The 27,345-nt window shown below is 41.0% G+C and overlaps 1 protein-coding gene across 1 annotated transcript in view; it reads left to right on the top strand.

The window, feature by feature from the left end:
* The window catches only part of plrdgb (PITP-less RdgB-like protein), a 107,674-nt gene that overhangs the window by 37,967 nt on the left and 42,362 nt on the right, over window positions 1-27,345 (top strand). Inside the window, exons 3-5 of the mRNA XM_063011434.1 lie at window positions 7,443-7,547; window positions 19,692-19,762; window positions 24,046-24,266. Coding sequence (XP_062867504.1) covers window positions 7,443-7,547; window positions 19,692-19,762; window positions 24,046-24,266 — 397 coding nt within the window. The remainder of the gene's footprint in view (window positions 1-7,442; window positions 7,548-19,691; window positions 19,763-24,045; window positions 24,267-27,345) is intronic.

The raw sequence follows: 27,345 nt of genomic DNA, 5'->3' as shown, positions 1-27,345 counted from the left end.
TTAAAACTATAGTTCATGAAATATGCACTCATTGACTTACTGTCTTCTGATGTTTTTTTTACTCAGATTACTCAGATAAGAAATGCAGATGTTTTATATGTCAATTCAATGTATATTTTGGCAGAGGAAAATGTGTCTGGCCTTTTATCATCAGCATAAAAAAATAAGCTTTTGGGTCAGGATGTTGAAGATAAACCAGTTGAACAATAACTGAAAAATGAATTGTTTGATGAATGCTGCCCCTTAAAAAGTTCATTTAAATTCCTGTTCGACAGCTGATGCTTGATTTGAACTGAGAGCGAAGCTACAGACTGAAAGAGGAGCTCAGATTGCTGAGGGTCACCAACAATTCACATGCACCAGTTTCTTCCAGAGAAAAGAGCTGATTTTGTAATCCAAGCAGAAAAACTCTTTTATGCATTTATATTATTAGTATTAGTAACATTTAGTAGAAATAATAATAATAATAATATTACACTAGCCTACAACCACTGAGATCCAGGTTTGAATCTCAGAGGTGTTATTGGCCGCCGAGTGTCTACACAGAGAGGCTTGGTCTGAGGGAGAGGCGGTGATGGGCGAAGCCCTGCAATGGACTGGCGCCTTGTGTGTCCCAGTTAAACCAGAACCCTGACCAGGATATAGCGGTTAATTAAAATGAATGGGTCAAAAAAACTCTGGATATTAATTTTAAACCACTAATTTTTAACATGTTATGCATTTTTTTCTGTTTTATTTTTGGTTTTTCTCCCATTTTCTCCCAATTTAGCGTAGTGAATTTGTCTTCCACTGCTGGGGATCCCTGATTGCAGGGATAGGTGGGTATATTGCTGCTTACGCCTCCTCTGACCCGTGTGCAGCCCTTAGCAGAACCCTTTTTCACCTATGCACTCTGCACAGGCACCTCTCTATCTGCCAATCAGGGTCCTTACACAGCGTTTGAAGACCCCACCCACATAGTCCGGTCATCCCGCCCTAGCAGAACCATGTCTGCTGCAGGCACTGCCAGTTATGGCCGCTAGATGACGCCCAGCCGACCGGTGGCAATGTTTTATGCATTTTTTAACTGTAACAGATATGGAACATAGAACATGTCCAGTTTGAATGATGGATAATTGCTCTTTCACTAGCTCTTAGCAATAAAAAAAAAAATGACATATACTAATATACATAATACACATTAAATTTTACTTATCTAAATATAGATAAACTAAGTTACTTTTGTTAGGGTGCCTGCGGTAGCTGGTGAACTTACCCCAGGTTCCCGGCGAAGCAGGCGTTACAGAACAAAGCAAAGCAAGGCCTCTTGTAGGAGGCCTGCTGATTAGGGCGATTGCCTGCAGCTGCACCTGGCCTATTTAGGCCACCAGCGTGCAGCAGTGGGCGTCGCACCTTTTGTTTCTGTTGGTCTTTGTGTGAGAGCGTCAACTCACCCTTTTGTTAGGGAAAGAAGGTAGCCCGAACGGTACCAGACCCATTCCCGGTTCGAATCCGCCTAAAAATATCTCGCTAACTCATCTCTTTTTGTATATTACCGGTTGGCTGTCTCCTACCACCAGATACGTGGTTCAGGAGCAGCCACCGATCCTGTTCTCCCGTAACACTCTAGTTATTTCGGAATCTCCCCTTTTTGGGAGCACTCATTTATTTTTGCGCCTTTTTCCCCAACCAGCGCTTCTTAAGCGCGGTGGGCGTTGTTGCCATTCATCAGTGTGTGGTGCAATGGTTAACGCGAACATTCTGCACCTGAGTGACCGGGGGTTTGCGTCTCCACGTATTGTTATTTTTTTTTCTCTTTTTCAGTTGCCCTCACCTGCGGATCCAGCAGCTCAATCGGGGTTCTCCCGATTTGTTTTTGTTTCACTTTTTTCTTTTTTGGTTTATATTGCCTTTTGTTTAAATAAAATCTATTATTTTTCTCTGCACCTTGGGTCCTAGTCCATTCATCATAACAACTTTGCATTATTTTTATGTGAACACAGCCTGCAATTATTTGGCCCCCAGACACTGATGGCTTAGAGTGCGATGGAACAAACGCTGAGGAAAACGTTTGTATTTAGTTCCAGCGGTTGTGAAATGATTACTCTGCTTCAGGCTAATGCTCAGTGTGATAATGTATTGATAATGAAACGGGTTTCTGAAAGTCTAAATTACAACAGATTCTTTTTCAAAAACTGCCTACTTACTTCACAGCTGGAGGTGAAGAACCAGGCTGGCAGCGTGATCTATCCTCATTAGATTCCTTCTTTTTACCCTTTCCTTTCCTGTTGGGGAAAAAGAGGGCTAAATTTAGCCATGGCATTTCACATTTAATTGTTTTGGCATCTGTGTAGCTGACCTTTTTTACCTTCCAGCTTAGTTTGTTTGTCCACCCACACTACACTGTGGTAGCGTTGAGGGCCATTCTGAAGACGTGATTCAGAACTATCGCAGAGAAAGGGTCAAACCAAAACACCTGTTCAAAAAACCCATTGGGGGTAAAGACATTCTAACATTGGATTTAAAACAAAGCATTACATTTGTGGCATTTAGCAGACGCTTTTACCCAAATCGACTTATAATTGTGACCGTATATAATCTAAGCAACTGAGGGTTAAGGCCCTTGCTCAAGAGACCAACACTGGCAGTCTGGCAGATGTGGGGCTTGAAGCTACAACCTTGTAATCACCAGTCCAGTACCTTAACCACTGAGCTACCACTGGCCCACACGAAGTAAATTTTTGAAAAGCCGGACTGCAGAGACTTGATTTTCTTTAGCCACATAAGCAGTTGTTGGATGGGGTTAAGGTCAGGGCTCTGGGCAGGCCACACAATTGGTCTTGGTCAGGGTTGCGGTGGGGTCAGTTTAACCAGGAAACACATGGCGGCAGGGAAGAATACCCTGGACAGGGTGCCAAACCATCGCAAAGCTTCACCCAAACCCCTCCCCCTGTCCTTTCTTCCAAGTCATATCCAATCATGTTGATAGTACTGCTTTATTACTACTAATCTCAGTTGTAATAGGCTCGTGAAATAGACTGCTGCACCGCCCAAGCATGGCATTATTTCAGCTAAGAGTACCAGGTCAAACCATTGAAACAGTCCATTACCTCTCCAGAAAGTATTCCAGAGATCAGCTTTTTTACTTCTCCTAAGTTTAATGGTAATGTGTTTTAAGCTAAGATAAGCCTGTATTGACCCCCTTGGGGAAATTTACTTGTTTCAGCAGTACAAGAATAGGGTGAAACAACTAAGTGAAAACCTTACATTAAAAAACATGAGAAACATACTTAGGAACTGCATAAAGGGACGATAAGTAGAAAATACTCAAGAAAATAAGACAGGGTTTATATAAAAACTACAAAAAGTAACAAAAAAAGGCGGCGCTGTGCAAGTGGCAGCCAGTTACTGCAGTCCCACCTTTTAGATTTTTTTCTACTTATTGTCCCTTTACGCAGCTCTCAAGTCTGTTACTTACGTTTTTTAATTTTGGTTTTTTACTTAGTTGTCTTTTCCCCTGTTTTTTTTTATCACCCATCTCTTACTGCTGAAACAAGTTAATTTCCACTGTGAAACCACTACTGCAATTTTTTGGATTTGAACATATTATTAAGATAACCAAAGACTAATAAAATGTTTTTTTTTTATGAATTAGATTTTTAAAACTTAGGTTAATCTGCTAAACCCAGAATAACAAAACCCTACTATAGAAAAAATGTGTTTAACATCTTTCAATATTTTGGCAGTGCTTTCCACAAGTTTTTGAAGTGTGTCTGTGGGGGCCTGTTCAGTCAAAAGAGCATTTGTGAGATCAGGCAGTGATGTTAGATCAGAAGGCCTGACTTACATTGACCTTCCAATTCATCTCAATGGTGTTCCCTGAGTGGTTACTAAAGTTCCTTCTCATCAAACTTATAAATTATTCTGTTTTGGACATGACTTTGTGCACAGTGGTGCAGTTAAGCTGGAAAAGGAAAGACCTTTCACAGACCATTGTCTAAAAGTTGGAAGCAAACTCCAGCAGCGCTGTTGTGTCTGATCCACTCATACCAGCACAACACACACTAACACACCACCACCATGTCAGTGTCACTGCAGTGCTGAGAATCATCCACCACCTAAATAATACCTGCTCTGTGGTGGTCCGGTGGTGGTCCTGACCATCGAAGATCAGCATGAAAGTGAGCTAACAAAGCATGCAGAGTAACAAATGGACTACAGTCAGTAATTGTAGAACAACTAAGTGCTTCTATATGGTAAGTGGAGCTGATAAAATGGACAGTGAGTGTAGAAACAAGGAGGTGGTTTTAATGTTATGGCTGATCAGTGTACGATGTACAGTACTTTATATAACTGATTGTATACACCTGCAGTAGATGTGGTTTAAACACCTGAACTTAATCATTATAACAGATATCCACATCATTTTGGCTTCATAGTGTATAGAGTTTATCAGGCACAAACAGTTCAATTATATTTTAAGGTCAGAATGACTTTTGTGTCTGTATACACACCAGTTAGCAATGGAAACCCACTATTAATAAATCCCAATCCCAATTTCCAAATCCCAATTGTGAATCCACTGCCGCTTGCACAACCATAGATCTCATCAAGAAGAGACGATCACCAGACACACCCTTTGACACTGTCCAACAAAAACAAGTGCAGGCGGTCAAACCAGTTTTACCACTCCACAGTGGTGTGCTAGCACTTGTATTTATTTACAAAGATAAATTTAAAGAGAAAAAAACAATGAGCAAAATGTATTTAATCACTGTGTTAAACTGTATGTATTTAAATGCTACTTTAAAATAACTGAAATGCTTCATATTAATGCTGCAGCTTAAAAGTATGGATATACACCGAACAGCCATAACATTATAACCACCTCCTTGTTTCTACACTCACTGTCCATTTTATCAGCTCCACTTACCATATAGAAGCACTTTGTAGTTTTACAATCACTGACTGTAGCCCATCTGTTTCTCTCCATGCATTTTTAGCCCCCTTTCACCCTGTTCTTCAATGGTCAGTACCCCCACAGGACCACTACAGAGCAGGTATTATTTAGGTGGTGGATCATTCTCAGCACTGCAGTGACACTGACATGGTGGTGGTGTGTTAGTGTGTGTTGTGCTGGTATGAGTAGATAAGACACAGCAGCGCTGTTGGAGTTTTTAAACACCTCACTGTCACTGCTGGACTGAGAATAGTCCACCAACCAAAAATATATGGCTTCAAGGCAGCACATTCTACAGAAACAGCTCTTGTAGCTGTTACTGAGAAGCTTCATGCAGCCAAAGCAGCCAAACTGTCATCTGTCCTTATTCTTCTTGACCTCTCTGCAGCCTTCAACACAGTGAATCACAGCATTCTCCTGACCACTCTCTCCAACCTTGGAGTAACAGGTTCAGCATGGCAATGGATGGCCTCCTACCTGGAAGGGTGCTCCTACCAAGTGTCATGGAGGGGATCCATATCTCCCCCATGCACTCTCTCAACCGGTGTTCCTCAGGGCTCTGTACTCGGCCCACTTCTTTTCTCTATCTACACCAGCTCTCTGGGCAAGGTCATAGCCTCCCATGGCTTCTCCTACCACTCCTATGCAGATGACACTCAGCTCGTTCTGTCATTTCCTCCTTCAGACACACAAGTCTCAGCTCGCATCTCAGCATGTCTGCGAGATATCTCACAATGGATGTCGGCTCATCATCTGAAACTTAATCCCAGCAAGACAGAGATGTTGCTCATTCCTGGAGATCAGTCTCCAACCCAGGACCTAGTCATTTCTCTGGATGACTCCCAGATCAGACCATCTGATAAGGTAAGAAGCCTTGGTGTTGTCCTTGATAACCAGCTGACATTCTCTCCTCATATAGCCAACATGACAAGAGCGTGTCGGTTCCTCCTGTACAACATCAGGAAGATTCGTCCATTTCTCTCCAGGGAAGCTACCCAGATTCTGGTGCAATCACTTGTAATCTCACGGTTGGACTACTGCAACTCCCTTCTGGCTGGAGCTCCCATGTCCACGATTAAACCCTTACAGCTCATTCAAAATGCAGCTGCACGTCTGGTTTTTAACCAACCCAAACACTGCCACATCACCCCACTGCTGCGTTCTCTTCACTGGCTTCCTGTAGCTGCACGCATTCAGTTTAAAACACTGACGCTCGCCTACAAAGCCAAAAATAGACCAGCCCCAAGCTACCTTCGTGGCCTAATCAAACCCCGCTCTGTACCACGCAACCTCCGAGCCTCTAGTCTCGCTCGACTTGATCCTCCACCAAGGACTCGAGGAAGACAAGCATCAAGGCTCTTCTCTGTTCTAGCGCCGAAGTGGTGGAATGAACTTCCTCTGTCTGTCCGAACATCTGAGTCTCTTGCTGTCTTTAAAAAACGATTAAAAACCCACCTTTTTACTAATCACTTAGGCTGACTTGTACTTATTTACTAACATTTTGTTCCATTCTTTTCCATTTCCAAAAAAAAAAAAAAGGCACTTTGGTTCTAACAGGTTTTAGCAGATTTGTGTTCTTCGACTGTTGTTTACCTAAACTTGAGAAATAAAATGTTCACTATAGAAGCACTTCTGTAAGTCGCTCTGGATAAGAGCGTCTGCTAAATGCTGAAAATGTAAATGTAAATATCCAGCCAACAGCACCCCGTGGGCAGCGTCCTGTGACCACTGATGAAGGTCTAGAAGATGACCAACTCAAACAGCAGCAACAGATGAGTGGTCGCCTCTGACTTTACATCTACAAGGTGGACCAACTAGGTAGGAGTGTCTAATAGAGTGGACAGTGAGTGGACACGGTGTTTAAAAACTCCAGCGGCATTGCTGTGTCTGGTCCACTCATACCAGCACAACACACACTAACACACCACCACCATGTCAGTGTCACTGCAGTGCTGAGAATGATCCACCACCTAAATAATACCTGCTCTGTGGTGGTTCTGTGGTGGTACTGACCATTGAAGAACAGGGTGAAAGCAGGCTAAAAAAGTATGTAGAGAAATAGATGGACTACAGGCAGTAATTGTAGAACTACAAAGTGCTTCTATATGGTGAGTGGAGCTGATAAAATGGACAGTGAGTGTAGAAACAAGGAGGTGGTTTTAATGTTATGGCTGATCAGTGTATTTGTATTCAGATTGCACATTTTTGAATGATTTCCAGTCTTTGTGTTGTATTTGTATTTTAAAACTCTTTCTCTGTGATAGTATAAATGCTCTCTCTGATTTGTGAAGCATGACTGCCCCGAATGATTTGCCAATATTGATTTATTTAGCACTGGGAACTAATAACTGCCACCATAATGATCTGAGGAAATGGCTTGCTATAAACAATTAAAGCAAAACTCAGCCAACTGGTTTTTGCTGAGCAACTAATTGGATTTTTATTCCTGAAGTGTCTCTGAAATTGTTTTCATTGCAATTGTTTTTTTTCTCCATGTTGTCAGATGTTATGGAAGGGAAGACAGCCATGCTTCTGGAAATGAGCCAGTGGAACTCAAACGATCTGGTGGAGCAAATCGCGACGCTGGGCAACTTAGAACGCTCACAAGGTACTAACTTCACAGTATTCATCCTTTAATTCTTTTTTCACTTATTTCACTCATGAATAACTGTCACAGCCTGCAATTGCAAATCATTCAGATCATTTTATTTTAGTAAATAGTAAAGAAGAAAAAATCAGTTATAGTTATATGTCAGAAACTGAAATATCGTCAATTCCCAAGTAAGAAAGATTTTGCATCATTCATCATTGCATAATTCTTGCTTTTAAATTTCTAGCAGTTTAGTGAGAGAGCAATATGCAGCAACTTTGGGGTCTTGTTACGAATGTTTGATGGGGCTAAGATCAGCATTCCTGAGTTTCATTTATACAAACCACTACTGTTACTCTAAAGTATGTTTTTGGGTTTTGACTTTTTTTTGTTGCATTTTCCCCCAATTTTTCTCCCAATCTAGTCATATCCAATTACCCAATTGCATTGCACTTCCTCTCTACTGATGTTAAACTCCACCCTGACTGAGGAGAGCCGAGACTAACACACATCCCCTAACGTGTTCAGTAGCCAAGTGCAAATTTTCACATGCATGAGGCGAGTTCATATGCAAATCAGCTTTGTGTATGGAGAGCCACACCCTGATCAACGCATTATCCCTCGAATGCAGGCGCCATCAATCAGCCAGCAGAGGTCGTAATTGCATCAGTTATGAGGTTCCCTCCGGCAACCCCCCCCCCCCCGAACAACAGCCAATCGTTCGTGTAGGCGCCCAGCATGTCGGATGGCAGAGCTGAGTTTTGAACCGACGAGTCTGATATGCTAGCATGTTTTACAGCTGCACCACCTGAGCACCGGTTTTTGACATTTTTAATCAGAGGGACTTTCAGTACAAGCACAGATGTGGATGTTTAGGGGCGGGTGCATAGTATTGCTTGTCTGAAAAGTGTATGTGATTAGGAGTGGGTGGAGTCCAGGTAGTGTGTGGTGGTTCCCTTTTTCAAAATCTGGATTGCTTCTGCGAGAATGTGGTGAGTAACGCCTGGTCTGCCACCTGCCAGTGTTCTGCCATTAGCTCTTTAGTCAGACTGTGGAAGGAGGTGGTGAGAAGTTAGTTTTATTGTTTGGCAAGGCTGAAGGACATGATTCCATAACGGAGTCCCCCAGCCGAGCACTACAGCTGGTGGGCCAGTTACATTTACATTATCTTATCCAGAGTGACTTACAGTAGTGCTTTCACAGTAAACATTTCCTTACTCCAGTTAAAGTAGACAGCAGTCCAAGAACACAAATCTGCTAAAACCCTTAGTTTTAAGTCTTAAGTGCTTATTTAAGAGGTGGTTTTTAATGTCTTTTGTTCGGACAGACAGGAAAGTTTGTTCCACCACTTGGGTGCTGGTACAGAAAAAAACCTTGATGTGTGTCTTCCCCGAATTCTGGGTGAAGGATAAAGGCGAGTGAAAATAGTGGCTCGGAGGTTGCACAGTAGCGCAAAGCGTGGGTGTGGTGAGCTCTCTAAGGTAGTTTGGAGTAGGGATGCATCAATACCATTTTTTCCCAACCAAGTACAAGTACAAGTACATGTATTTTTGTACTTGCCGATACTGATACCGATACCAACACCTATTTAGAATGATGGAGTTAATAAGTTAATGGAGTTAATGAGTTGGAGGTTAATAAATATTTTTGCAATGTTGGTGTTTTGGTGTTATGTTTTGTAGAGAACGATCAGGTCAGAAATACTGTAAAACGTGTGTGTGCCGGTGTATTCTGATATAAACTATATTAAGCCCCTGTCCCACCTGTTTACACTCCTCTCCTGCGTTTCCCCTCACACCGTATCCTGCGTTCTCATTGGCTGTTCGACATGTCACTCATTCCCAGTCGCACATCTCAGATCAGATATCTGACATGCTAGAAATCTCGATCTGGTCGCCGAGCGCTCGGCGAGCCGGTCGGATCGAGTTGTTGGATAGTTCACACTTAGCGATCGAGAGCCGAGTTTAGATCGCCGAGCGAACGCCGAGTTGCTCCCGAGCCGGCAAATCTAGCGCCGACCAGTCGCCGAGCGAAAACCAGGGCAAAAATCGTGTAGTGTGAACCAGGCATAACGCAGCAACGTGCACTAGGCACACGGTATCGGATGTTTAGTATCGAAGCCTTGTTTGCGAGTACGAGTACAAGTTAATGAGCGCGGTATCGGGCAAATACCCGATACCAGTATCGGTACTCATGCATCTCTAGTTTGGAGCTTGTCAATTTTTGGCTTTGTAGGCGAGCATCATTGTTTTAAACTGAATGTGGGCAGTTACAGGAAGCCAGTAAAGAGAACGCAGCAGTGGGGTGATGTGGTGGTGTTTGGGTTGGTTGAAAACCAGGCGAGCAGCTGCACTTTCAGTGAGTTTCAGGGATTTAATAGTGGACATGGGAACATCTGCCAGGAGGATTAGAAGTAACTGGACAGGAATCTAAGTGGCTTTCATAGAGTTACAGTTTGCATAACATTCAAATTTAATAAATAGATAGGGGTTTTCACATCCTTATAGGCAGATTGTGTAGATTCACTAAATACGGTGCCTTGAATGCACTGAGCTTTCACTTATACAGATATCTGCAGTTTAAAGGAGTGTACCAGCCATTAAATGTTTTTGCAGAGTAATAGCCTGCATCAGCATGAACAGTATCTAACCACCAGCAGACTCTTAAGAGTCTTAAGAAGCGTGAAGTAGCTATGACTGGTAAAAATGAGCGCACATTTAGAACAGAATAGAAGCTCATGTGATGGTGCATGGACTGTCATTTCCTGCTGAGCGACTGAATGGAGGTCGTTGTTAGAGAGGGAGATCACACAGCAGCTAATTCTGCATATTTGAGATAATCAGGGTATAGCCACACTCACACTTTAAAGTGTTATGAGCTCCACAGGATGCACACTGACTCAGTCTGGGAGACTCAGTGAACCTCACAAGAGCCTCTGACTTGATTTAGGATTTTACTGATAACGTGCAGCATTTTTAATAAACAGGGTAGCTTATTAACATCTCATTCTGCTCAGGCTGACTTAATTGAAAACACCACAGTAGTGGGAACACATCAAGCTTCCACTGTTAATCAGGTCTCTGGTTTAAATATGTTGCTTTTATAGTCCATGAAAAACTTCCTGATTTTTGAACCTGAATTGCTCATTTCAGGTCTTGCTACAGCTTCTTTGTTGAGTATAAGTAGGACTTTATTCAAGTACCCACAAGTACTTGAATTGTATTTCTTTTCAGCTATTTAGCTCTGAACTTGCTTTTATGTTTTGGATCATTGTTCTGCTACTGAACCCAATTACATATCAGATTCAGCTCACATCCAAATAAACTTACATTTTGATTGGCCCACCTGTACCGTAAAGTTTGGCATGGGCACCGATTACAGTATTTTTAGATCTTTGCTCTTCAATTTCAAGGAGCTGATCTCCTTTCCCACAGTCACAGACTGTGGATTTTAACGTCATGTTTACACACTTTGGTTACATTCATGACAGGACATGTAGTTACTGGTTACACAAGATTTCTCAGTTCACAAGTTTAATGTCAAACACAGTCATGGACAATTTTGTATCTCCAGTTCACTTTACTTGCATGTCTTTGGACTGTGGGAGAAACCCACACAGACATGGGGAGAACATGCAAACTTCACACAGAAAGGACCCGGACCACTCCACCTGGGAATCGAACCCTGGACCTTCTTGCTATGAGGCGACAGTGCTACCCACTGAGCCACGTGTTGCCCATGAACTTGCCCTTTATGTTTTAAATTATTGTTATGCTACTGAACCCAATTACATATCAGATTCAGCTCACATCCAAATAAACGTACATTTTGATTGGCCCAACTTTACTGTGAACTTTGGCATGGGCGCTGATCACAGTATTAAGTCTTTGCTCCCAGTTTTGGATATACTCAATTTCAAGGAGCTGATCTCCTATCCCACAGTCACAGACAGTTTTGGTGGTGGACTTGCATATTAGACTACCTAAGATCCCACAGTTTAGCATATTTGTATGTAACCTTTACGTATAATATTTATAAATGCAAAGTCAGATGACATTTTATTGTATGTGTACATTTGAAGTGGATTTATGCATTGGATGCATATTAAATAGCACTTTGTGTCATTGTTTATTTAGAGAGCTATTTTCTTTTTTTATGCACAATGTGTATTAAATTCCTCCAGTCTTTCATAAGTGCACACTTTCTGATTATTGATTTGGATTGCTATTTTAATCCCAGCATTGACACTGAGGTGTATAAAAATCCCAACACTGCTGCACCTAATGAACTCATACTAATACAACACACATTATCATGTCATTTTCATTGTCATTGTTATTGTCATTGTGCTAAGAATAGTTTATCACCCAAATAACATTTGGGTGTCCCTTTTGACTGAGAAATGGGGTACAGGGAGGTGACAAAGTGTACTGAGTGAAAGATGGATTACAGCCAGTACTTGTATACCAAAATGTATTTTTATGGTAGTAGTGTAAAATAATTTAGCAAGTTAGTAGACATAGTTAATAGGTGTACCTAATAAAGTGCTTGAGTGTCACATTATATAGGAAAATCACATTAACAAAAAATATTGCAGGTACTGTATATATTAAAGTATTTTACTTTTACAACATGTATCAGATCATCCAAAGCGATCTATGATCTGTGGGCAGTTGTAGTCTAGTGGTTAAGGTATTAGACTAATAATGGAAAGGTTGCTGGTTCAAGCCCTATCACTGCCAGGTTGCCACTGTTGGGCCCTTGAGCAAGGCCCTTAACTCTCAATTATACAATATACTGTCACAGTACTGTAAGTCGCTTTGGGTAAAAGCGTCTGCTAAATGCTGAAAATGTAAATGTGGTTGAATACAAGCAATTGGGCTTCAAGGGCCTATTATTTATTTATTAGGATTTTAACGTCATGTTTTACACACTTTGGTTACATTCATAACAGAAACGGTAGTTACTCATCAGTTCACAAGTTCAATATCAAACACAGTCTTGGACAATTTTGTATCTCCAATTCACCACGCAGACATGGGGAGAACATGCAAACTCCACACAGAAAGGACCTGGACCGCCTCACCTTCTTGCTGTGAGGCCACAGTGCTACCCACTGAGCCACCGTGCCGCCCGTTCAGTGTTGGGGGTTGAACCCGCAACCTTCTGATTTACAGTCCAGTATTTAAACCACTGAGCTACTGCTGCCATATATTTGTGTTGATCCTGACTAGGATAATGAGTCCCCCTTGATGAATGGGGGATAAAAGCAATGTATTTGGCTTTTTAGTAATTGTGTAGCTTGTGCAGTTTGGTGTAAGTGGTTTGGTTTTACGAGGTATTGCAGTAAAGTGGCCCTAATGAGAGAGCTGTGATGGTTGATGACTGAGCTAAACATCACAAGTGTTTTCATTCCAGCACAATTCTTTAGAAAACTGGTCATCAAATATTCATTGCATTATCAGTGTTGTTCTGGGCTTCCATTTTTCCAGTGAGATGTTTACTATTCTCTGCTGATTTTTGCAACAGCCTACAATTTACGTAATTGCTGTGTTGTGCTACACTTCCACTGAACACACCATCAAGTGTTTATACAGCATTTGAAGTAAAATAGGAATAGAGATGGCAGCGGGTTTTGATGCAGGGGAGTCAGCCATTTGAATAATTGCTGTTTGGAAAAGACTAATGAGAGAGAGAGAGAGAGAATTTGAGTGATGTTGTTTATGTGAAAAACATTGCTGTTTATTTGTATGTCTGCAGTAGAACAGTTTCAAAGGCTTATTTTATTTGTCATTGCATTCATATCTAAAGCCTCAGTCACAGCATTCTGATGTATGGGAAGTTCTGCCTTCAAAATGACATTCACCTCAGTGGAGTGTGTGGGAGATTATCAGCTTCACACTGTCAAATCAGGACAACTTTGGTTCAGATTTGCTGAACTTTCACCCACAAATTGACTACCAACAGCAAAACCGCTGTGATGCGGGGCAGGGCACAAGTGCATAATATCGGCCATCGTTTCAAACAGGCAAGGGTCGAGACCTGGAACATAATATATAAACTAGGGCTGGCCACTTTTTTATGTCCAATAACGATACTGCAAACTGAGTATCTGCCGATACCAATACCAATTCGATACCGTCATTTCTCCTCTCAAACAACTAAGCAGTAATAATACTGTACATGTCTCAATGGTTAAAGTAGCTATCTAAATAACAATGCTCAGACTGTAAAACAAATATTCTAAAGGAATAAATACAGAACCTGCAACATCACGCTAATGCAAAACTGCTGTTTTTATTTTCACTTTTACACACAGAACATTTAGCAGCATTTTTGGCTTGTTTAACAGCACCATACAAACATTTAAAATAAAATTTAAAGTACAACTTTATCTGTATTTAACAATTTTTTTCAAAATAAAATTTCAGTATAAAATTCTAGATCTGTCAACTCTCAAGTCTACCTTGAGCAACCTTTAAGAGCCAGCGAAAGAAATTATAAAATAAATAATAAAAAATATTATTTATTAACAATAAAAATGAAACAATTAAATAATAAAAATTAAACAAATGTATCTATCTTGTCCCGGCTTGGAGATCTCTCACATCCTCAATGAAATGGAATCCGTTAGTGTCATGAAATAAAACAAACTACACCGTTCCCCGTTTAGCCACAGACGTCCTCTTCAAAATCCAGCAGGGTTTTTTAATAAGCGCGCTTTAGTTTTTAATCATCTAAAAAACTTGACAGAACTTTAATGGAAAATCTCAACCAAGCACTGCGTCAATTCTAATTGGTCCATCGCGTTTGATTGACATTCACATCTTCCAATTGTAGACACTTTGGACGACACGCCGTAAAACAGTGTTTTTAGATGTGGCAGTAGTAGATGATTTTTTAAAATGGTAAAAGTTTAAGTAGATCAGTGTGTTCTAATTTCTGAATGACCTTATTTACATTAAGTGTTATTTACATTAGACAACAGTATTGGATCACACGTTTTTATCCTTCCGATATCCGATCCAGTGATTTAGGCCAATATCGGACCGATACTGATACCGAGTATCGGATTGGTGCCAGCCCTAATATAAACACAGAAACAGAACAGAGCATAGGAAACATGAACACAAATCAATGACAGGAGCTAGGACCAACGGGATAACAGGACTCAGAACATGGAATACAAGACAGGAACATAAAATAGTACCTACCTGAATCCAGAATACACAGAAATGCTTTGTAATGCCAGCAAAGGCAATACTAGGCCTGGAAAAAAACAACAACCGAGGGACACAAGCACACACTGATTAAAAGACAGCAGGAAATTTGCAAACGATTTCAGCGTGATTGCAATGGGCAAGGAACAAATCACAAACAAAAGCTTAAGATACACGTGCAACACAAATAAGAAAACAAAACAAATTGGATGTAGAGCGTTGCCATAGGAATGGCATTGCTAGATAAGAGACCGGGGAGGACGTCACTGTTGCATAGCTGACTATAGTAGTGTTATGACCTACAATTAATGCAGCTACACTTCCAAAACATTGTAAGTAAGAAAGTAAGTGCAAATAAAAATAGAAAGCAGTCATTTGTGAGTTCTCTTTTATTAGTATTTAGTTAAAAATAGCACAAAATAGAGATTGAAACAGATGGAAACAATGGGACTGTCTGAAAACCTTAGAAGTTGCCTTGCTGCCTACTTCCTATCTAGTAGAAATGATTCATGACATTAAAGTCATAAGACAGATTATTTAGACTCACTTATATAGCAATTACGGCGATCACTTAGCCTCAGGCCATTCATAGAACTGGAAGTAAATTACAATTGTACACCTTTATACAAATTAAAGGGCGGCGCGGTGGCTCGGTGGGTAGCACTGTCGCCTCACAGCAAGAAGGTCCTGGGTTTGATTCCCAGGTAGAGCGGTCCTGGTCCTTTCTGCGTGGAGTTTGCATGTTCTCCCAGTGCAAGTGAAGTGAATTGGAGGTATGGAATTGTCCATGACCAGTAACCTGTTCTGTCATGAATGTAACCAAAGTGTGTAAAAACATGACGTTAAAATCCTAATAAATAAATTATACAAAGTAAAAATTTGTGCACATTTATTTACATTTAAAAAGAACACGTTCGTTGCTCTGCATTTGTTTGCCTATTTTGTAATTTTTTTTGTGAGAAAAGTTATGTCGCGCTGAATGCTGGGATTGCCTTCACCACTAAGGCAGCATTGGACGCTTCCTCATTTTTCAGATAGAATATTACTCAGAATAGGGTGTCTCATTAGGCAGCATTTTAAGGTATCTGAGAGTTTAGACAGCGTTCTTCTCAGGAGTGCACGTAGGATGACGTAAAATGCTGTCTATGTGGACAGCTCACTAGGTTCTCAGACAGACCCAATGCTTCCACAGGTCATGCTATTATAAGTAAGTATAGAAGGGTCATTAACTGTAAGCTCAGTCATTTACATGCAGGGATAAGTCAAGGCAAATCATCTAACAGCTGGAGGACAGTCTTTCCAGACACACTCCAGACACCACTCCTGGAGGTGGAGGCTCTCAATAGCCCAGATAATTTTGGAATGAAATGTCCAATAAGTTCATAGCCAGGTGTCCACGTACTTGGCCATATAGCTTATCTCTAACTGCATATCTTTAAAATTTCCCCAATGAGTGCAACATCCAGGTCTGCTTGGCATATTGAAAATATTCATGTGGTTTGCTCTGCTGCACCCTATATATGATTTTTTTGATAGGCAGATTAATAAAATTTCTCCAGGCTGCAAATAATTTAAGGTTTTACTCCTCTTGAATAAATTAGACTGCTATCGGCTCATGCCTTGAAGTTGTATTTTAAAAGGGGATTTGCCTTTGTTAATCATATCTGCTGGTGCTCTAATCCCAGTGGAGAAACATCAATATACAGACTGCACACACGGCTGACAGTCTCTGGCTCTTGTTTGTTAGAGGCGGCAGCTAGAATGACACAATTAATCCTGGGTTATTGTGACCTGAGCCATAGCCTTAGTAATGGTCTAAATAAAAAAATGGCTGTAAGTGATGTAACGCAGTATAAACGGAATGCGACAGAGTCAAGTATGCCCTGTTAGAAAGATAACTCAAGACGTGTTTACGTTAGAGATGGAAGTGCCCATGTTCTGCTGTGAACTCTGTGACTAATTCAATGTTCCTGTTCAGCAATGCGAGAGGGGTCTGTTAAATCTCCTGTGTTCTGGGAGGAACACTGCTGTTATGACGTCCAGTGCAATGCAGTCAAGCTGAAGCTGATATTCATGTGCACTAAAATTAAAGCTGTATGTTTTCCACATTGTAATCAATCACAAGCATTTACTGAGCGTGCTCAGAGGTGGAATGTGTCACTAGTTTTAAAGTGGAATTAGCAGATTATATTGAAACAACAATAAATTATCCCTGATTATCTTTTCATCACATCATGTTAGTGGGTGGGATATATTAGGCAGCAAGTGAATGTTTTATCTTGTTAGAAGCAGGAAAAATAGGCAAGCGTAAGGATTTTAGCGAGTTTGACAAGGGCCAAATTGTGATGGCTAGACGACTGGATCAGAGCATCTCTAAAACTGCAGCTCTTGTGGGGTGTTTCCGGTCTGCAGTGGTCAGTATCTATCAAAAGAGGTCCAAGGAAAGAACAGTGGTAAACCGGCGACATGTCTTGGGTGGCCAAGGCTCATTGATGCACGTGGGGAGCGAAGGCTGGCCAACAGACGAAGAACTTAATGCTGGTTCTGATAGAAAGGTGTCAGAATACACAGTGCATCACAGTTTGTTGCGTATGGGGCTGCACGTGAGCTTCGGAACTGGACCACGGAGCAATGGAAGAAGGTGGCCTGGTCTGATGAATCACGTTTTCTTTTACATCACGTGGATGGCGGTGTGTGTGCATCACTTACCTGGGGAACACATGACACCAGGATGCACTATGGGAAGAACGCAAGAAGCGGAGGCAGTGTGATGCTTTGGGCAATGTTCTGCTGGAAAACCTTGGGTCCTGCCATCCATGCGGATGTTACTTTGACACGTACCACCTACCTAAGCATTGTTGCAGACCATGTTTACCCTTTCATGGAAACTGTATTCCCTGATGGCTGTGGCCTCTTTCAGCAGGATAATGCATCCCGCCACAAAGCAAAAATGCCAGTAAAGCCAATGAACTATTTAATGGAGGTGGAATCTCAGAATGTCAAATGCTATACATAGGGCCCTCCAAAATCACAGGAAAATGTGCTTAATTTCCTTGTATTATGTGCTCCTTGCTTACGACCACACCACCTTGAGAACGCCTGATCTCGTCTGATCTCAGAAGCTCAGTATGCTCCAGGGGCGCCGTGCAGCTGCTTTACACTTCGACATCTTGGACATTTTGACTAACCGATTGCTGTAGGATTGCTAGGATCGCCTCATATTGCAAATTAACCCGTAAACATGAGACACCGGAACACTATGTGAATGAAAAATGTTAAATCGCTGAGCACAAACTTAAAGTTTGAAATTCACAGCAAATTGCATATTAAACAGCTCTGTGATGCGATTTTCACGGCGTGAATCAGGTAGTGCCTTATCTATACATAATGAATGTCTAAATAATATCTGATTTTTACTGCATGTTATTTAAATACCTACTATGTTTGGTATAATTAAACAGGCAGACCAGGGCCTCTTGTCCATTGTAGAGACAAACTGTTCTGAGTAAGATGAATAGGCGGTCTAATTTGGTCTTTACCGGGAAGGACTTCGGCATGAACAATTACAAACCATATTCAGCGCAAATGATTTGGTACAGACAGCTTTGTTTATCAGCAAAAATGATTCAGCTGGATTGAATTAAAGCCATTAACATTCAGTCTATGGTGAAAATGCCATTGTCAGTTAAACATACACTCACTAATCTGCATTTAGCCTGTTAAAATACAGTGTAATTGGAAATCACAGTGCAAAACGGGAATTGGCCGTACTTAGATAAGACATGATAAAAACACGTCTGGCAGATGTATTATTTTTTATTTTGGCATGCTGCTGTTGGCACAGTGTATAATTTGTCTCCATCTTATCCTGTACTAAAAATCCTCCTCTGTCACATCAACCACATGCATGTCCACCCTCACCGTATCCATAAACCCTCTCTTTGGCCTTCCTCTCCTCATCCTGCTTAAAACATTCCTTTTCCCTCTACTTTACCTCTTTGGTCCATCTGTAGCACAGTGTCCACTGGTACCCTTTTGTTTAACAGAACAAGTGGCGGTTGTTGTTAGTCTGGGTCTTGACCGATCCTGGATGTAAATCTGACTGCATAATTGGTGACGACCAGTTCTCCGTTCTGTGCTATCCCTGTTCTATGTACGTTCTCTGTTGTGGGCTGTGGGTGTTTTTGTGCCTTTATTTATTACTTTGTTTCTGCTATTTTGGCCACTTAAATTATTTGCGACTGTCCCCTTTCTAGCCACAGCCTTGTTGCTCTTTTGATAAATATCTTGCCGTTTGGCTTTGCCTTGCGTTTCAATAGCAAGGCATGAGCTGCCCTTATTACACCAGCAGCTGTGAAAAGAGCGCCCACACTGGCATAGAATGGACCACTTTATCCTAGTTAGGTTTGCAGTAGGTCTGGTCCATCGTAAAACTGTCGACTAAATGCAAAAATACCTTTAACAGAGTGCCAGTTTATCACTGGGCTTTAGCATCCCCCGCAGACATAGCCAATTACATCTGTGTAGACTTCCAGCCAGACTGAGACTCAAAGCTGGATCTCAGTGGTCGTGAGAGAGCATAATAGACCACTGAGCGACCTGAGGGCTCGTTAACTTCTGATGATAAATGAAACAAATAAAAATATATCTCAGAAATCATTTCCCTCTAAAAAAGTTATTAAATGGGTAGGGGAGCAGAATGTTTCTCAAAGGCACCATATTTGTTTCACTGTTAAATCACATAATAAAGGCTGAGGTCAGTGTGGAGTATCATTTTTAAGAATCAAGGCTTTTACAAAAGATGAACAACCTGAATTAAGTTTAAATTTAGCTGTCTGTGGTGCTCTGGTGGCACTGAAGTTATAAGATCCACTTGAACTTGAACAAGGGACGACATTTATTATTCAGCTGAAGTTTTGTTCTTTTCCCCTCTTTTCTACAGAAAGTCTGTACAGGCTAAGACACCCACGTTGTGCACCACAGAGCAGTGTAGATGGCCTCGAGGAACTGGAGGTAGGTGCCCTGTTTTTTTCCTTTAATTGCTACAGTTCTTTGACACCTCAAGGGTTTATATAGCAGCTGTGGTTAGTAAGATTAAGCAAACGAGGGTGTGGTTATAAAGGTTTTGCATGATTAAGACCATGTGCAAAAGTAATCATGTCTACAGAAAAAACTGGCATTTCTAGTTAAGGGTTTGTAATGTCAATTTGTATTTATTGTGTGACCTATCAAACCTAAAACAGTCATTTTGAGTGAGGAACTGACACCAGTGGTTACCACCTAGTAATTCCTTAAAGCAGCCTCTAGAAATGACAGGACTGTGGACTTCCCTTTTCATTTTAGTTTTTTATAACAAAGCACCTAGGCTCCAGTGTCAGAAGTAGGGCTTGTTTTATCATTCTGTAAACATGATCCAATACCTCTAACCAAACAAACTGGCATTAAGAATTAAAGTTGCTGCTTGTTTTATTATATTAGATCAAAATATTTTGAAAAGCATGATTCCTGAGTTAGCCAGATAACTTAAGCACAGTGACAAGGTTTGTTCAATATGAACATCTTTTTTCTCTTTTGTCTTATGGTTCTGTATGCCAGGAAATACTCCAAAGGTAGCCATGCATTGTTATAGTTTAAACACAAACCATGTTTGGCACCTGAATGTTTACATTTGGTTGTTGTTCACTGTGTGAAAATAAAATGATTAAATAACAGCGTATTATATGCATTTTTTTTATTTATTTATATTTTTCCCCCCAATTTTTTCCCCCAGTCTAGTCATGTCCAATTACCCTGATTGCATCCTCTATACTGATTCGACCCTTCACCGCTGACTGAGGACGCCTCTCAACTGAAATACGCCCCCTCCGGTAAGCACAGTCAGTACAGACTGTATTTTTCACCTGCACAAGTCGAGTTCATACACTTGACGGGCACTGTGTATGGAGGGCCACACCCCCATCAGCATTATTCCTCAGCCCTGTGCAGGCGCCATCAGTCAGCCAGCAGGGGCCACAGTTGCACCAGTTATAAGGACCTATTAGGGCTGGGCGATATGGATCAAAAGTAATATCTCGATATATTTTAGCTGAATGGCGATATACGATATATATCTCGATATTTTTTCATCCCATAAGGTAATAACAAAAAGACACTTCTGAGACAAAGCTACATGTTCCAAATTTTTTACAGGCACTTTTATTAATATTCATGCTGGGGAAGCTTCACACAAGAACTATTTTTCCTTAAAAAAAAAAAAAAAAAAAGAGCTATTCTAAGAAAATGTTTGTTGTTTTCTAACGTCTCACCTGTCGTGTAATGTGAATTACAAATATATTGTCTGGCCCTTTAAGAATGTTAAGTGCACTATAGGGCGCAGGGAGCGAGTGTGTAGGGAAGAGAGCAGAATTTATCGTCTCCCGCTGTGCGTTCTCGTTAATACATCCCCCCCCCCCCTCACACACACACACTTGTACTTTATACATTATTTTACATCAGTCGCCACAACATTAACATTTATATATATTTTTTTTACCGTATAGAACTCAGTTCTGTAATACAGGCAGAACTAATCGTTCATGTAACTGTGTAACTATTACAACATTTAATGCATTTTAATCAGCGTTCTGCTTTATGCACTTTATTATTATTTAACAGCTTTATTTGTTGTTTAATTGCTGTTTGCTCCTTGTTTACTGCAGAGTTAGTTCATGCAATTTTATAAATTTTTGGTTGTTTATTGGCCAAGAACAAGAAATACTATAATACATGATAAATAAATAAATGACGTGTTGGACGTCCGGCGATCATCCAGTATAAACGTTTATATATGAAGTAAATACATGCATGTCAGCGCGTGCATGTGCTTGTATGTATTTCCGTTTTCCAATATTGTTTTTTGAAACGAATAACGACTCGTTTTCTTGTTTTTCAACTTTGGGATTTGAAGTGAAAAACGAATGAAGGTACACGGAGCTGGAACCTTTTATCTGGACTTGTTTTCGGCATTCTCTACTGAATACATTATTCTGCTGCTCACCTGACACTTCTCCACCACTGAATCCGAACCATCTCCAAATAATTGAGCCATTATTATTCTATTTACTAACCAGCTCCTCCACCGTCTCCACGCTATCATGGGAGTTTTACTTACATAAATGAAAGGGATTGGCGGTGGGGAGGGGCGAGTTGTGTTCAGTGAGGGAGAGAGGCGGGGCAGGTGAACATGCGCAGAGACAAACTGGGAGAAGAGAAAGACGAACTGTCGGATCTAACTGGAACGCAACTTCTATATCGATATATGCGATATTGTCTTATCTTATATCGCGTATGAAAATATATCGATATTTTATAAAATCTCGATATATCGCCCAGCCCTAGGACCTATGATCCGACTTTCTTACCCTCTAACCCTGAACAACAGCCAATCGTTGTTCATACAGCCGCCCAGCCTAGTCGGAAAGGCAGAGCTGAGATTTGATACAATGTATTCGAAACTCCAACTCTGATGAGCTAGCGTAGTTTAACGCTGCGCCACCTGAGCGGCCTGCATATTTTATTGTTTAAAATAATGTCATCAGGGACTGTTGGCCCTTGGGCACTTTCACATTATCAAATCTGGCCCTCCTAGAAAAAAGTTTGGACACCACTGGCTTAGGGGATGTTGTTTGCTTTCTGAGGGGACTGAGGGACAGTGGAGTAAATCCTTCAGATAAGTTCCAGCCATAACATAGATCCATAGGTCCAGCTGTAAACCCCTACTGTTGCTGTTATCAGTATAACTAGAAAGTGACCACAATAGCTCTTAACCTCATTACAGGCTAAGGGTGGATTATCGCTCACCACGAGCCTTGGCGCAAACTGCCGCTTTGTCCAGCGCTTGGCTTGAGCGGTTCAGTAAAACGTCATCAAAATGTGAATATCAGACAAATATGTATTTGTGTGGAATAACTGTCAAATCCCTTCTGAATGCGTCCGCATGTATCTGTGTTTAGCTGGATTTTCCTACTGTTTTACTTTTAAACTTGTGTTATAGCTTTAGGTGCTGAGAAATTGTAAGAATCAGCTTTTCCGAGAGGATCTAAAACACTTATCGTTAAAAAACTTAACTTAGTTTAATGTATTAAATTAATGACATAGGAACAATAAACTTCTTTTAAGTATTACTGGTCATAAGTTCTCTCTTCGAATGAAATTTCTCGCTTGTTGTTTTAGTACAGTAAGTCACGTTAAGCTTTGTTCACGTTAAGCGTTATTCCTACTGCTTGGGTTGCTTTTACCGCATTATATCAAACAGTTTGTCTAATTGGAGGTGCTTTGAAAAGGTCAGACCAGGTCAAAGTTCAATCAGGTGAACTTAGAGCGCTGTGGCAAGCGCAGAAATATTTTGCTGTGGCAAAGGTGTGCCCACGGCTCAGGGAAGCGGTTTTGCCGCTCCCATGTGAATGCGTCCTAAGATGCTGGTGCTTGACATTAGAATATTTAGGGATGTGCATTTTGCACTATGGATAAGTTTATTGTAGCAAGATGAAAGACCATGAAGACACTTCCAATTACATATTGATACCAGATCTGTGGGTCTGGATTTCTGGATTAACTGGGTGTAATGCAACACCCTGGAAAGGACGCCAATTTATTCCCAGGCTTTAAGCACATCCCTTTACCCTGAGACTCAGCCAGTCTGTCTGTGTGTATACACCAGACTGGCCGATATGACCACAGGGGATTCGAACCCTGGATACCAAAGATAGTGGGCTAGCGCAATTTACGGGTACACCGAGCGCTGTATAGGAATAATAATTTTTTCTTGATTTCTTGAACAATAAAATGCAAAGATTTTATGAGAAATTGTGTAATCTAAACTCATCACGATCTTTAAAAGCGATTACATTATTGTTTCAAACAATGTGTTCATTTACATTTTCGGCATTTATCAGACGCTCGTATCTGGAGCGACTTACAGAAGAGCTTCCACAGTATAAGGATACGAATCTGTTAGACCATGTTGGAACAAGTGTTTTTTTTCTTTTTTAAATAAGATGCTATAGAAGGAAAGTGGCTTTTATTGCTCAGCATAAGGCCTTAGTGAAGAGGTGGTCCTTTAATCGTCTTTGAAGACGCAAGAGACTCAGATGTTCGGACAGACGAGGGAAGTTCGTTCCACCACTTGGGTGCAAATATAGACAAGAGCCTTGATGCGTGTCCTACTCGAGTTCAAATGACGGTGCTCACCTGCATTAATTTTCCTTATTGTTATTCTTTTCCCCTCTATGTTTCCTCCTGTCCACATACATCTACAGAGAAAATGCAGAACACAGTTATTGATCCTGGTGGTTCATGGAGGTCACATTCTGGACTCTGGAGGTGGTGATCCAGGTGGGAAGGCAGGTGATGCTGCTACACTGGCATCGGTGCTGGAGCGGGTGGCTCGAGCTCACTTCCAGGAAGCAGCAGACAGCATGTTAGTCCGTCTGGTGCCCTGCCCACCCGTGTGTGCCGAAGCTTTCTCGCTTGTCTCTCAGTGAGTTTAAAGTGATCTTTCTTTAAATGGTTTTCTTGCAGTAGAATTACAGTAGAATTATGTGCACCGTCTGGTTCAAATAATAGAATGGCAATTGTACAATCATTGCAGCAGACATGGAAATGTGGGAATCCTTTCAAGATGAGTGGAGGATATTATAGCCAAAAAGAGGTGACCACTTTATATTAATGCTCATGGTTTTGGAATTGGATTTCCACAAGATCATAGTCAGGTGTCCACATAATTTTGAAAATAGGGTGTACATCTGATTATTTAGCTTTTGGCTTATTATTCTAATAAAGAAGGGGTGTAAGTGTGGATTGTTAGCTCTGCTTGTATGTGAATGTGCTTAAATGTACATCCACCGAATAATGAGTGAAACAGGCCAAAATACAGAACCACAGTTTTACTGTCTAATAGTTTTTTCCCATTTTTCCCATATTCCACCCAATCTAATCCTCACCAGTTCCCCGGTGAGAGAATATTTTACATTAAAAACCTAAGATGGGAACATGTATTTATTATTAGGAGTTTAACATCATGTTTACACACTTTGGTTACATTCATGACAGAAACGGTAGTTACTCATTAACCAAGATTCATCAGTTCACAAGTTCAATGTCAAACACAGTCATGGACAATTTGTATCTCCAATTCACATCACTTGCATGTCTTTGGACTGTGGGAGGAAACCGGAGCTTCCGGAGGAAATCCACACAGACATGGGGAGAACATGCCAACTCCACACAGAAAGGACCGGGTCCGCCCCACCTGAGGATCAAACCCAGGACCTTCTTGCTGTGAGGTGACAGTTCTGCCCACAGAGCCACCGTATTGCCCCAAGATGGAAACATGAGCCTTGGTGTTGTGCATCTAAACTTTGTTGTTTTGACTGTTTACTTCACTAACAGAAGGTTAAAATTCTGACTGCAAGCTGTACTTGGAAAACAATGCATTTATTTGAGAAGAACACTAGAGAATAAAAGCACTTTAAACACTATAAGCCAGGGTCATGGTTGGATTAGCTATTTGCACCGTGTCATGGGGCACTCAAACGGCTGCCAGAGCTGCTATAAAGCTGTTTATCACAGCCATGTTCCACAAAGCAATAAATATGAACAAGAATAAGACCTACAGTGGGTTCAGAAAGGATTCAGACCTCCTGCCATTTTGCGCAATTTATTGTGTTGTGGACAGAGCCGGCGCTAGAGTGAGACTGGGGTGGGCCGTGCCCCCCAAAGATTTTCTTTCTGATCAATCCCCCAACCTTTCCAGCACACAGCAAGCAAATACATTTTTTAACTGTTTTTGAGCCCTTCACAAACATGACTTCTTGTTGTTCAGTGTAAAGTTATTTCTTGTTTCTGATTGGCCCTGTGAACCATGAACCATGGTCTTGGTGAACCATGACGTGCAGCTCGACAGACCTGTTTTAACCCAGACTTTGTACAGGATGGTGATTTGGATGATTTTAACATCTATGTGGGTTCAAACACACATCCACATTTTACCTATTTTTTTTTTGTTTATATTTTTTAGCATTTTCTCCCCTTTTTCTCCTGACTTTTAGCGTATCCAATTACCCAATTGCATTACGCTTCCTCTGTACTGATGCCAATCCCCGCCATGATTGAGGAGAGCGAGACTGACACAAGCCCCCTCCGAGACGTGTGCAGTAGCCGTCTGTTTCTTTTCACCTGCACAAGGCGAGTTCATATGCAGATCAGATCCTGATCCTCATTATCCCTCAACTCTGTGCTGGTGCCATCAATCAGCCAGCAAAGGTTGTAATTGCCTCAGTTATGAGGGGTCCCTATCCAGCTCCCACCCTGTATGAACAACAGCCAGTTGTTGTTTATGTAGCCGCCCAGCCCAGCCGGATGGCAGAGCTGAGTTTCGAACCGACGAGTTTGAAATGTCAGCTCTGGTGTGCTAGTGTGTTTTACCGCTGCGCCACCTGAGCGTTGTTTCTCATTTCTAAGTGAATTTACTTTGAATATTTTTTCTGCATGCCTTTTAAATTTGTTTCTGTTACTGTAACTTCTCTATGTTTGCATATCTTGTGCATCTTACGTTTATTAAATCTTGCACTAAGAAAACATAATGCATTGATTTATGTTCTCTGTTTCCACCCTTGCCTCTGCTAGCTCCATTGCCCACCCATTACATTTTACTGCCCTTTCAGTCAAAACTGTCTAGATCTTAAACCAGCTGTGAATTTACACTTAATCACCCGTAATAATTAAGTAAAAACATGTTTTAGAGCTCGTCTAAAATTAATTTTAAATAAAAAAAATTACATTTTTCATTTCTTATTCACTACTTTGCAGAAGACTTTTGGATATACAGTACCTCTACAAACTTGTCAGATCTGGATTTGGGCAGTATATCCCCCTGTTCATGGCAGTTAACATTAACTTTCTGACCCTTGCATCAAAAAACGGCCTCCATTCTGCTGGAAAGACTTTCCTCATGGTTTTGGAATGTATCTGTGGTTATGTGTAGTAAATATAAAGTATATATATATATAAAGGGAGTGAAGTAAGACACTAAGAACCTAAAGACTGTCCCGTCTATCACTGGCAGTCAGCCATCGGTTTCCCTTTTTGAAGCCATTTGTTCTTATTTAACAAATGTTTTGAGACTTCCAATGTCCTCTTCATCAAACTCATGTGCATGTGTTTGTGGTGTTTTTAAAAAAAATTTGTTTACCCCCTGCATAACAGAACAGCCTTTGCTGCATTGCAAAATGAATCGTCTTTGTTAACCTGCGTCCCTAAGCAGTTAACTAAAGGTTAAACTTCAGCACGTATCATAATAATTGTTTATTTAAACTGCCACTCTGAGGAACCCTTCTGCAGGTGACTCAAACTCCTCAGGAATGTGGGAAAGAGTAAGATTTTGGGTTGTATAAATGTCAAGTGATGCCATCCAAGTACGTAACTGGTTAAACAATGCCCCACCTTCCATGTAAGGGCAAATCAGGTTTGCTTAAGTTAATTTTTAAATAAAAGTTGCAAAGAAAACCATGCAGTAGAGGGTTAAACACAGGAGGAATACTTGAGCTTCACCAATTTAA

This window comes from Trichomycterus rosablanca, chromosome 16 (assembly GCF_030014385.1).
Source record: "Trichomycterus rosablanca isolate fTriRos1 chromosome 16, fTriRos1.hap1, whole genome shotgun sequence".
NCBI lineage: Eukaryota > Metazoa > Chordata > Actinopteri > Siluriformes > Trichomycteridae > Trichomycterus > Trichomycterus rosablanca.
This window is presented reverse-complemented; position numbering and strand designations above follow the sequence as displayed.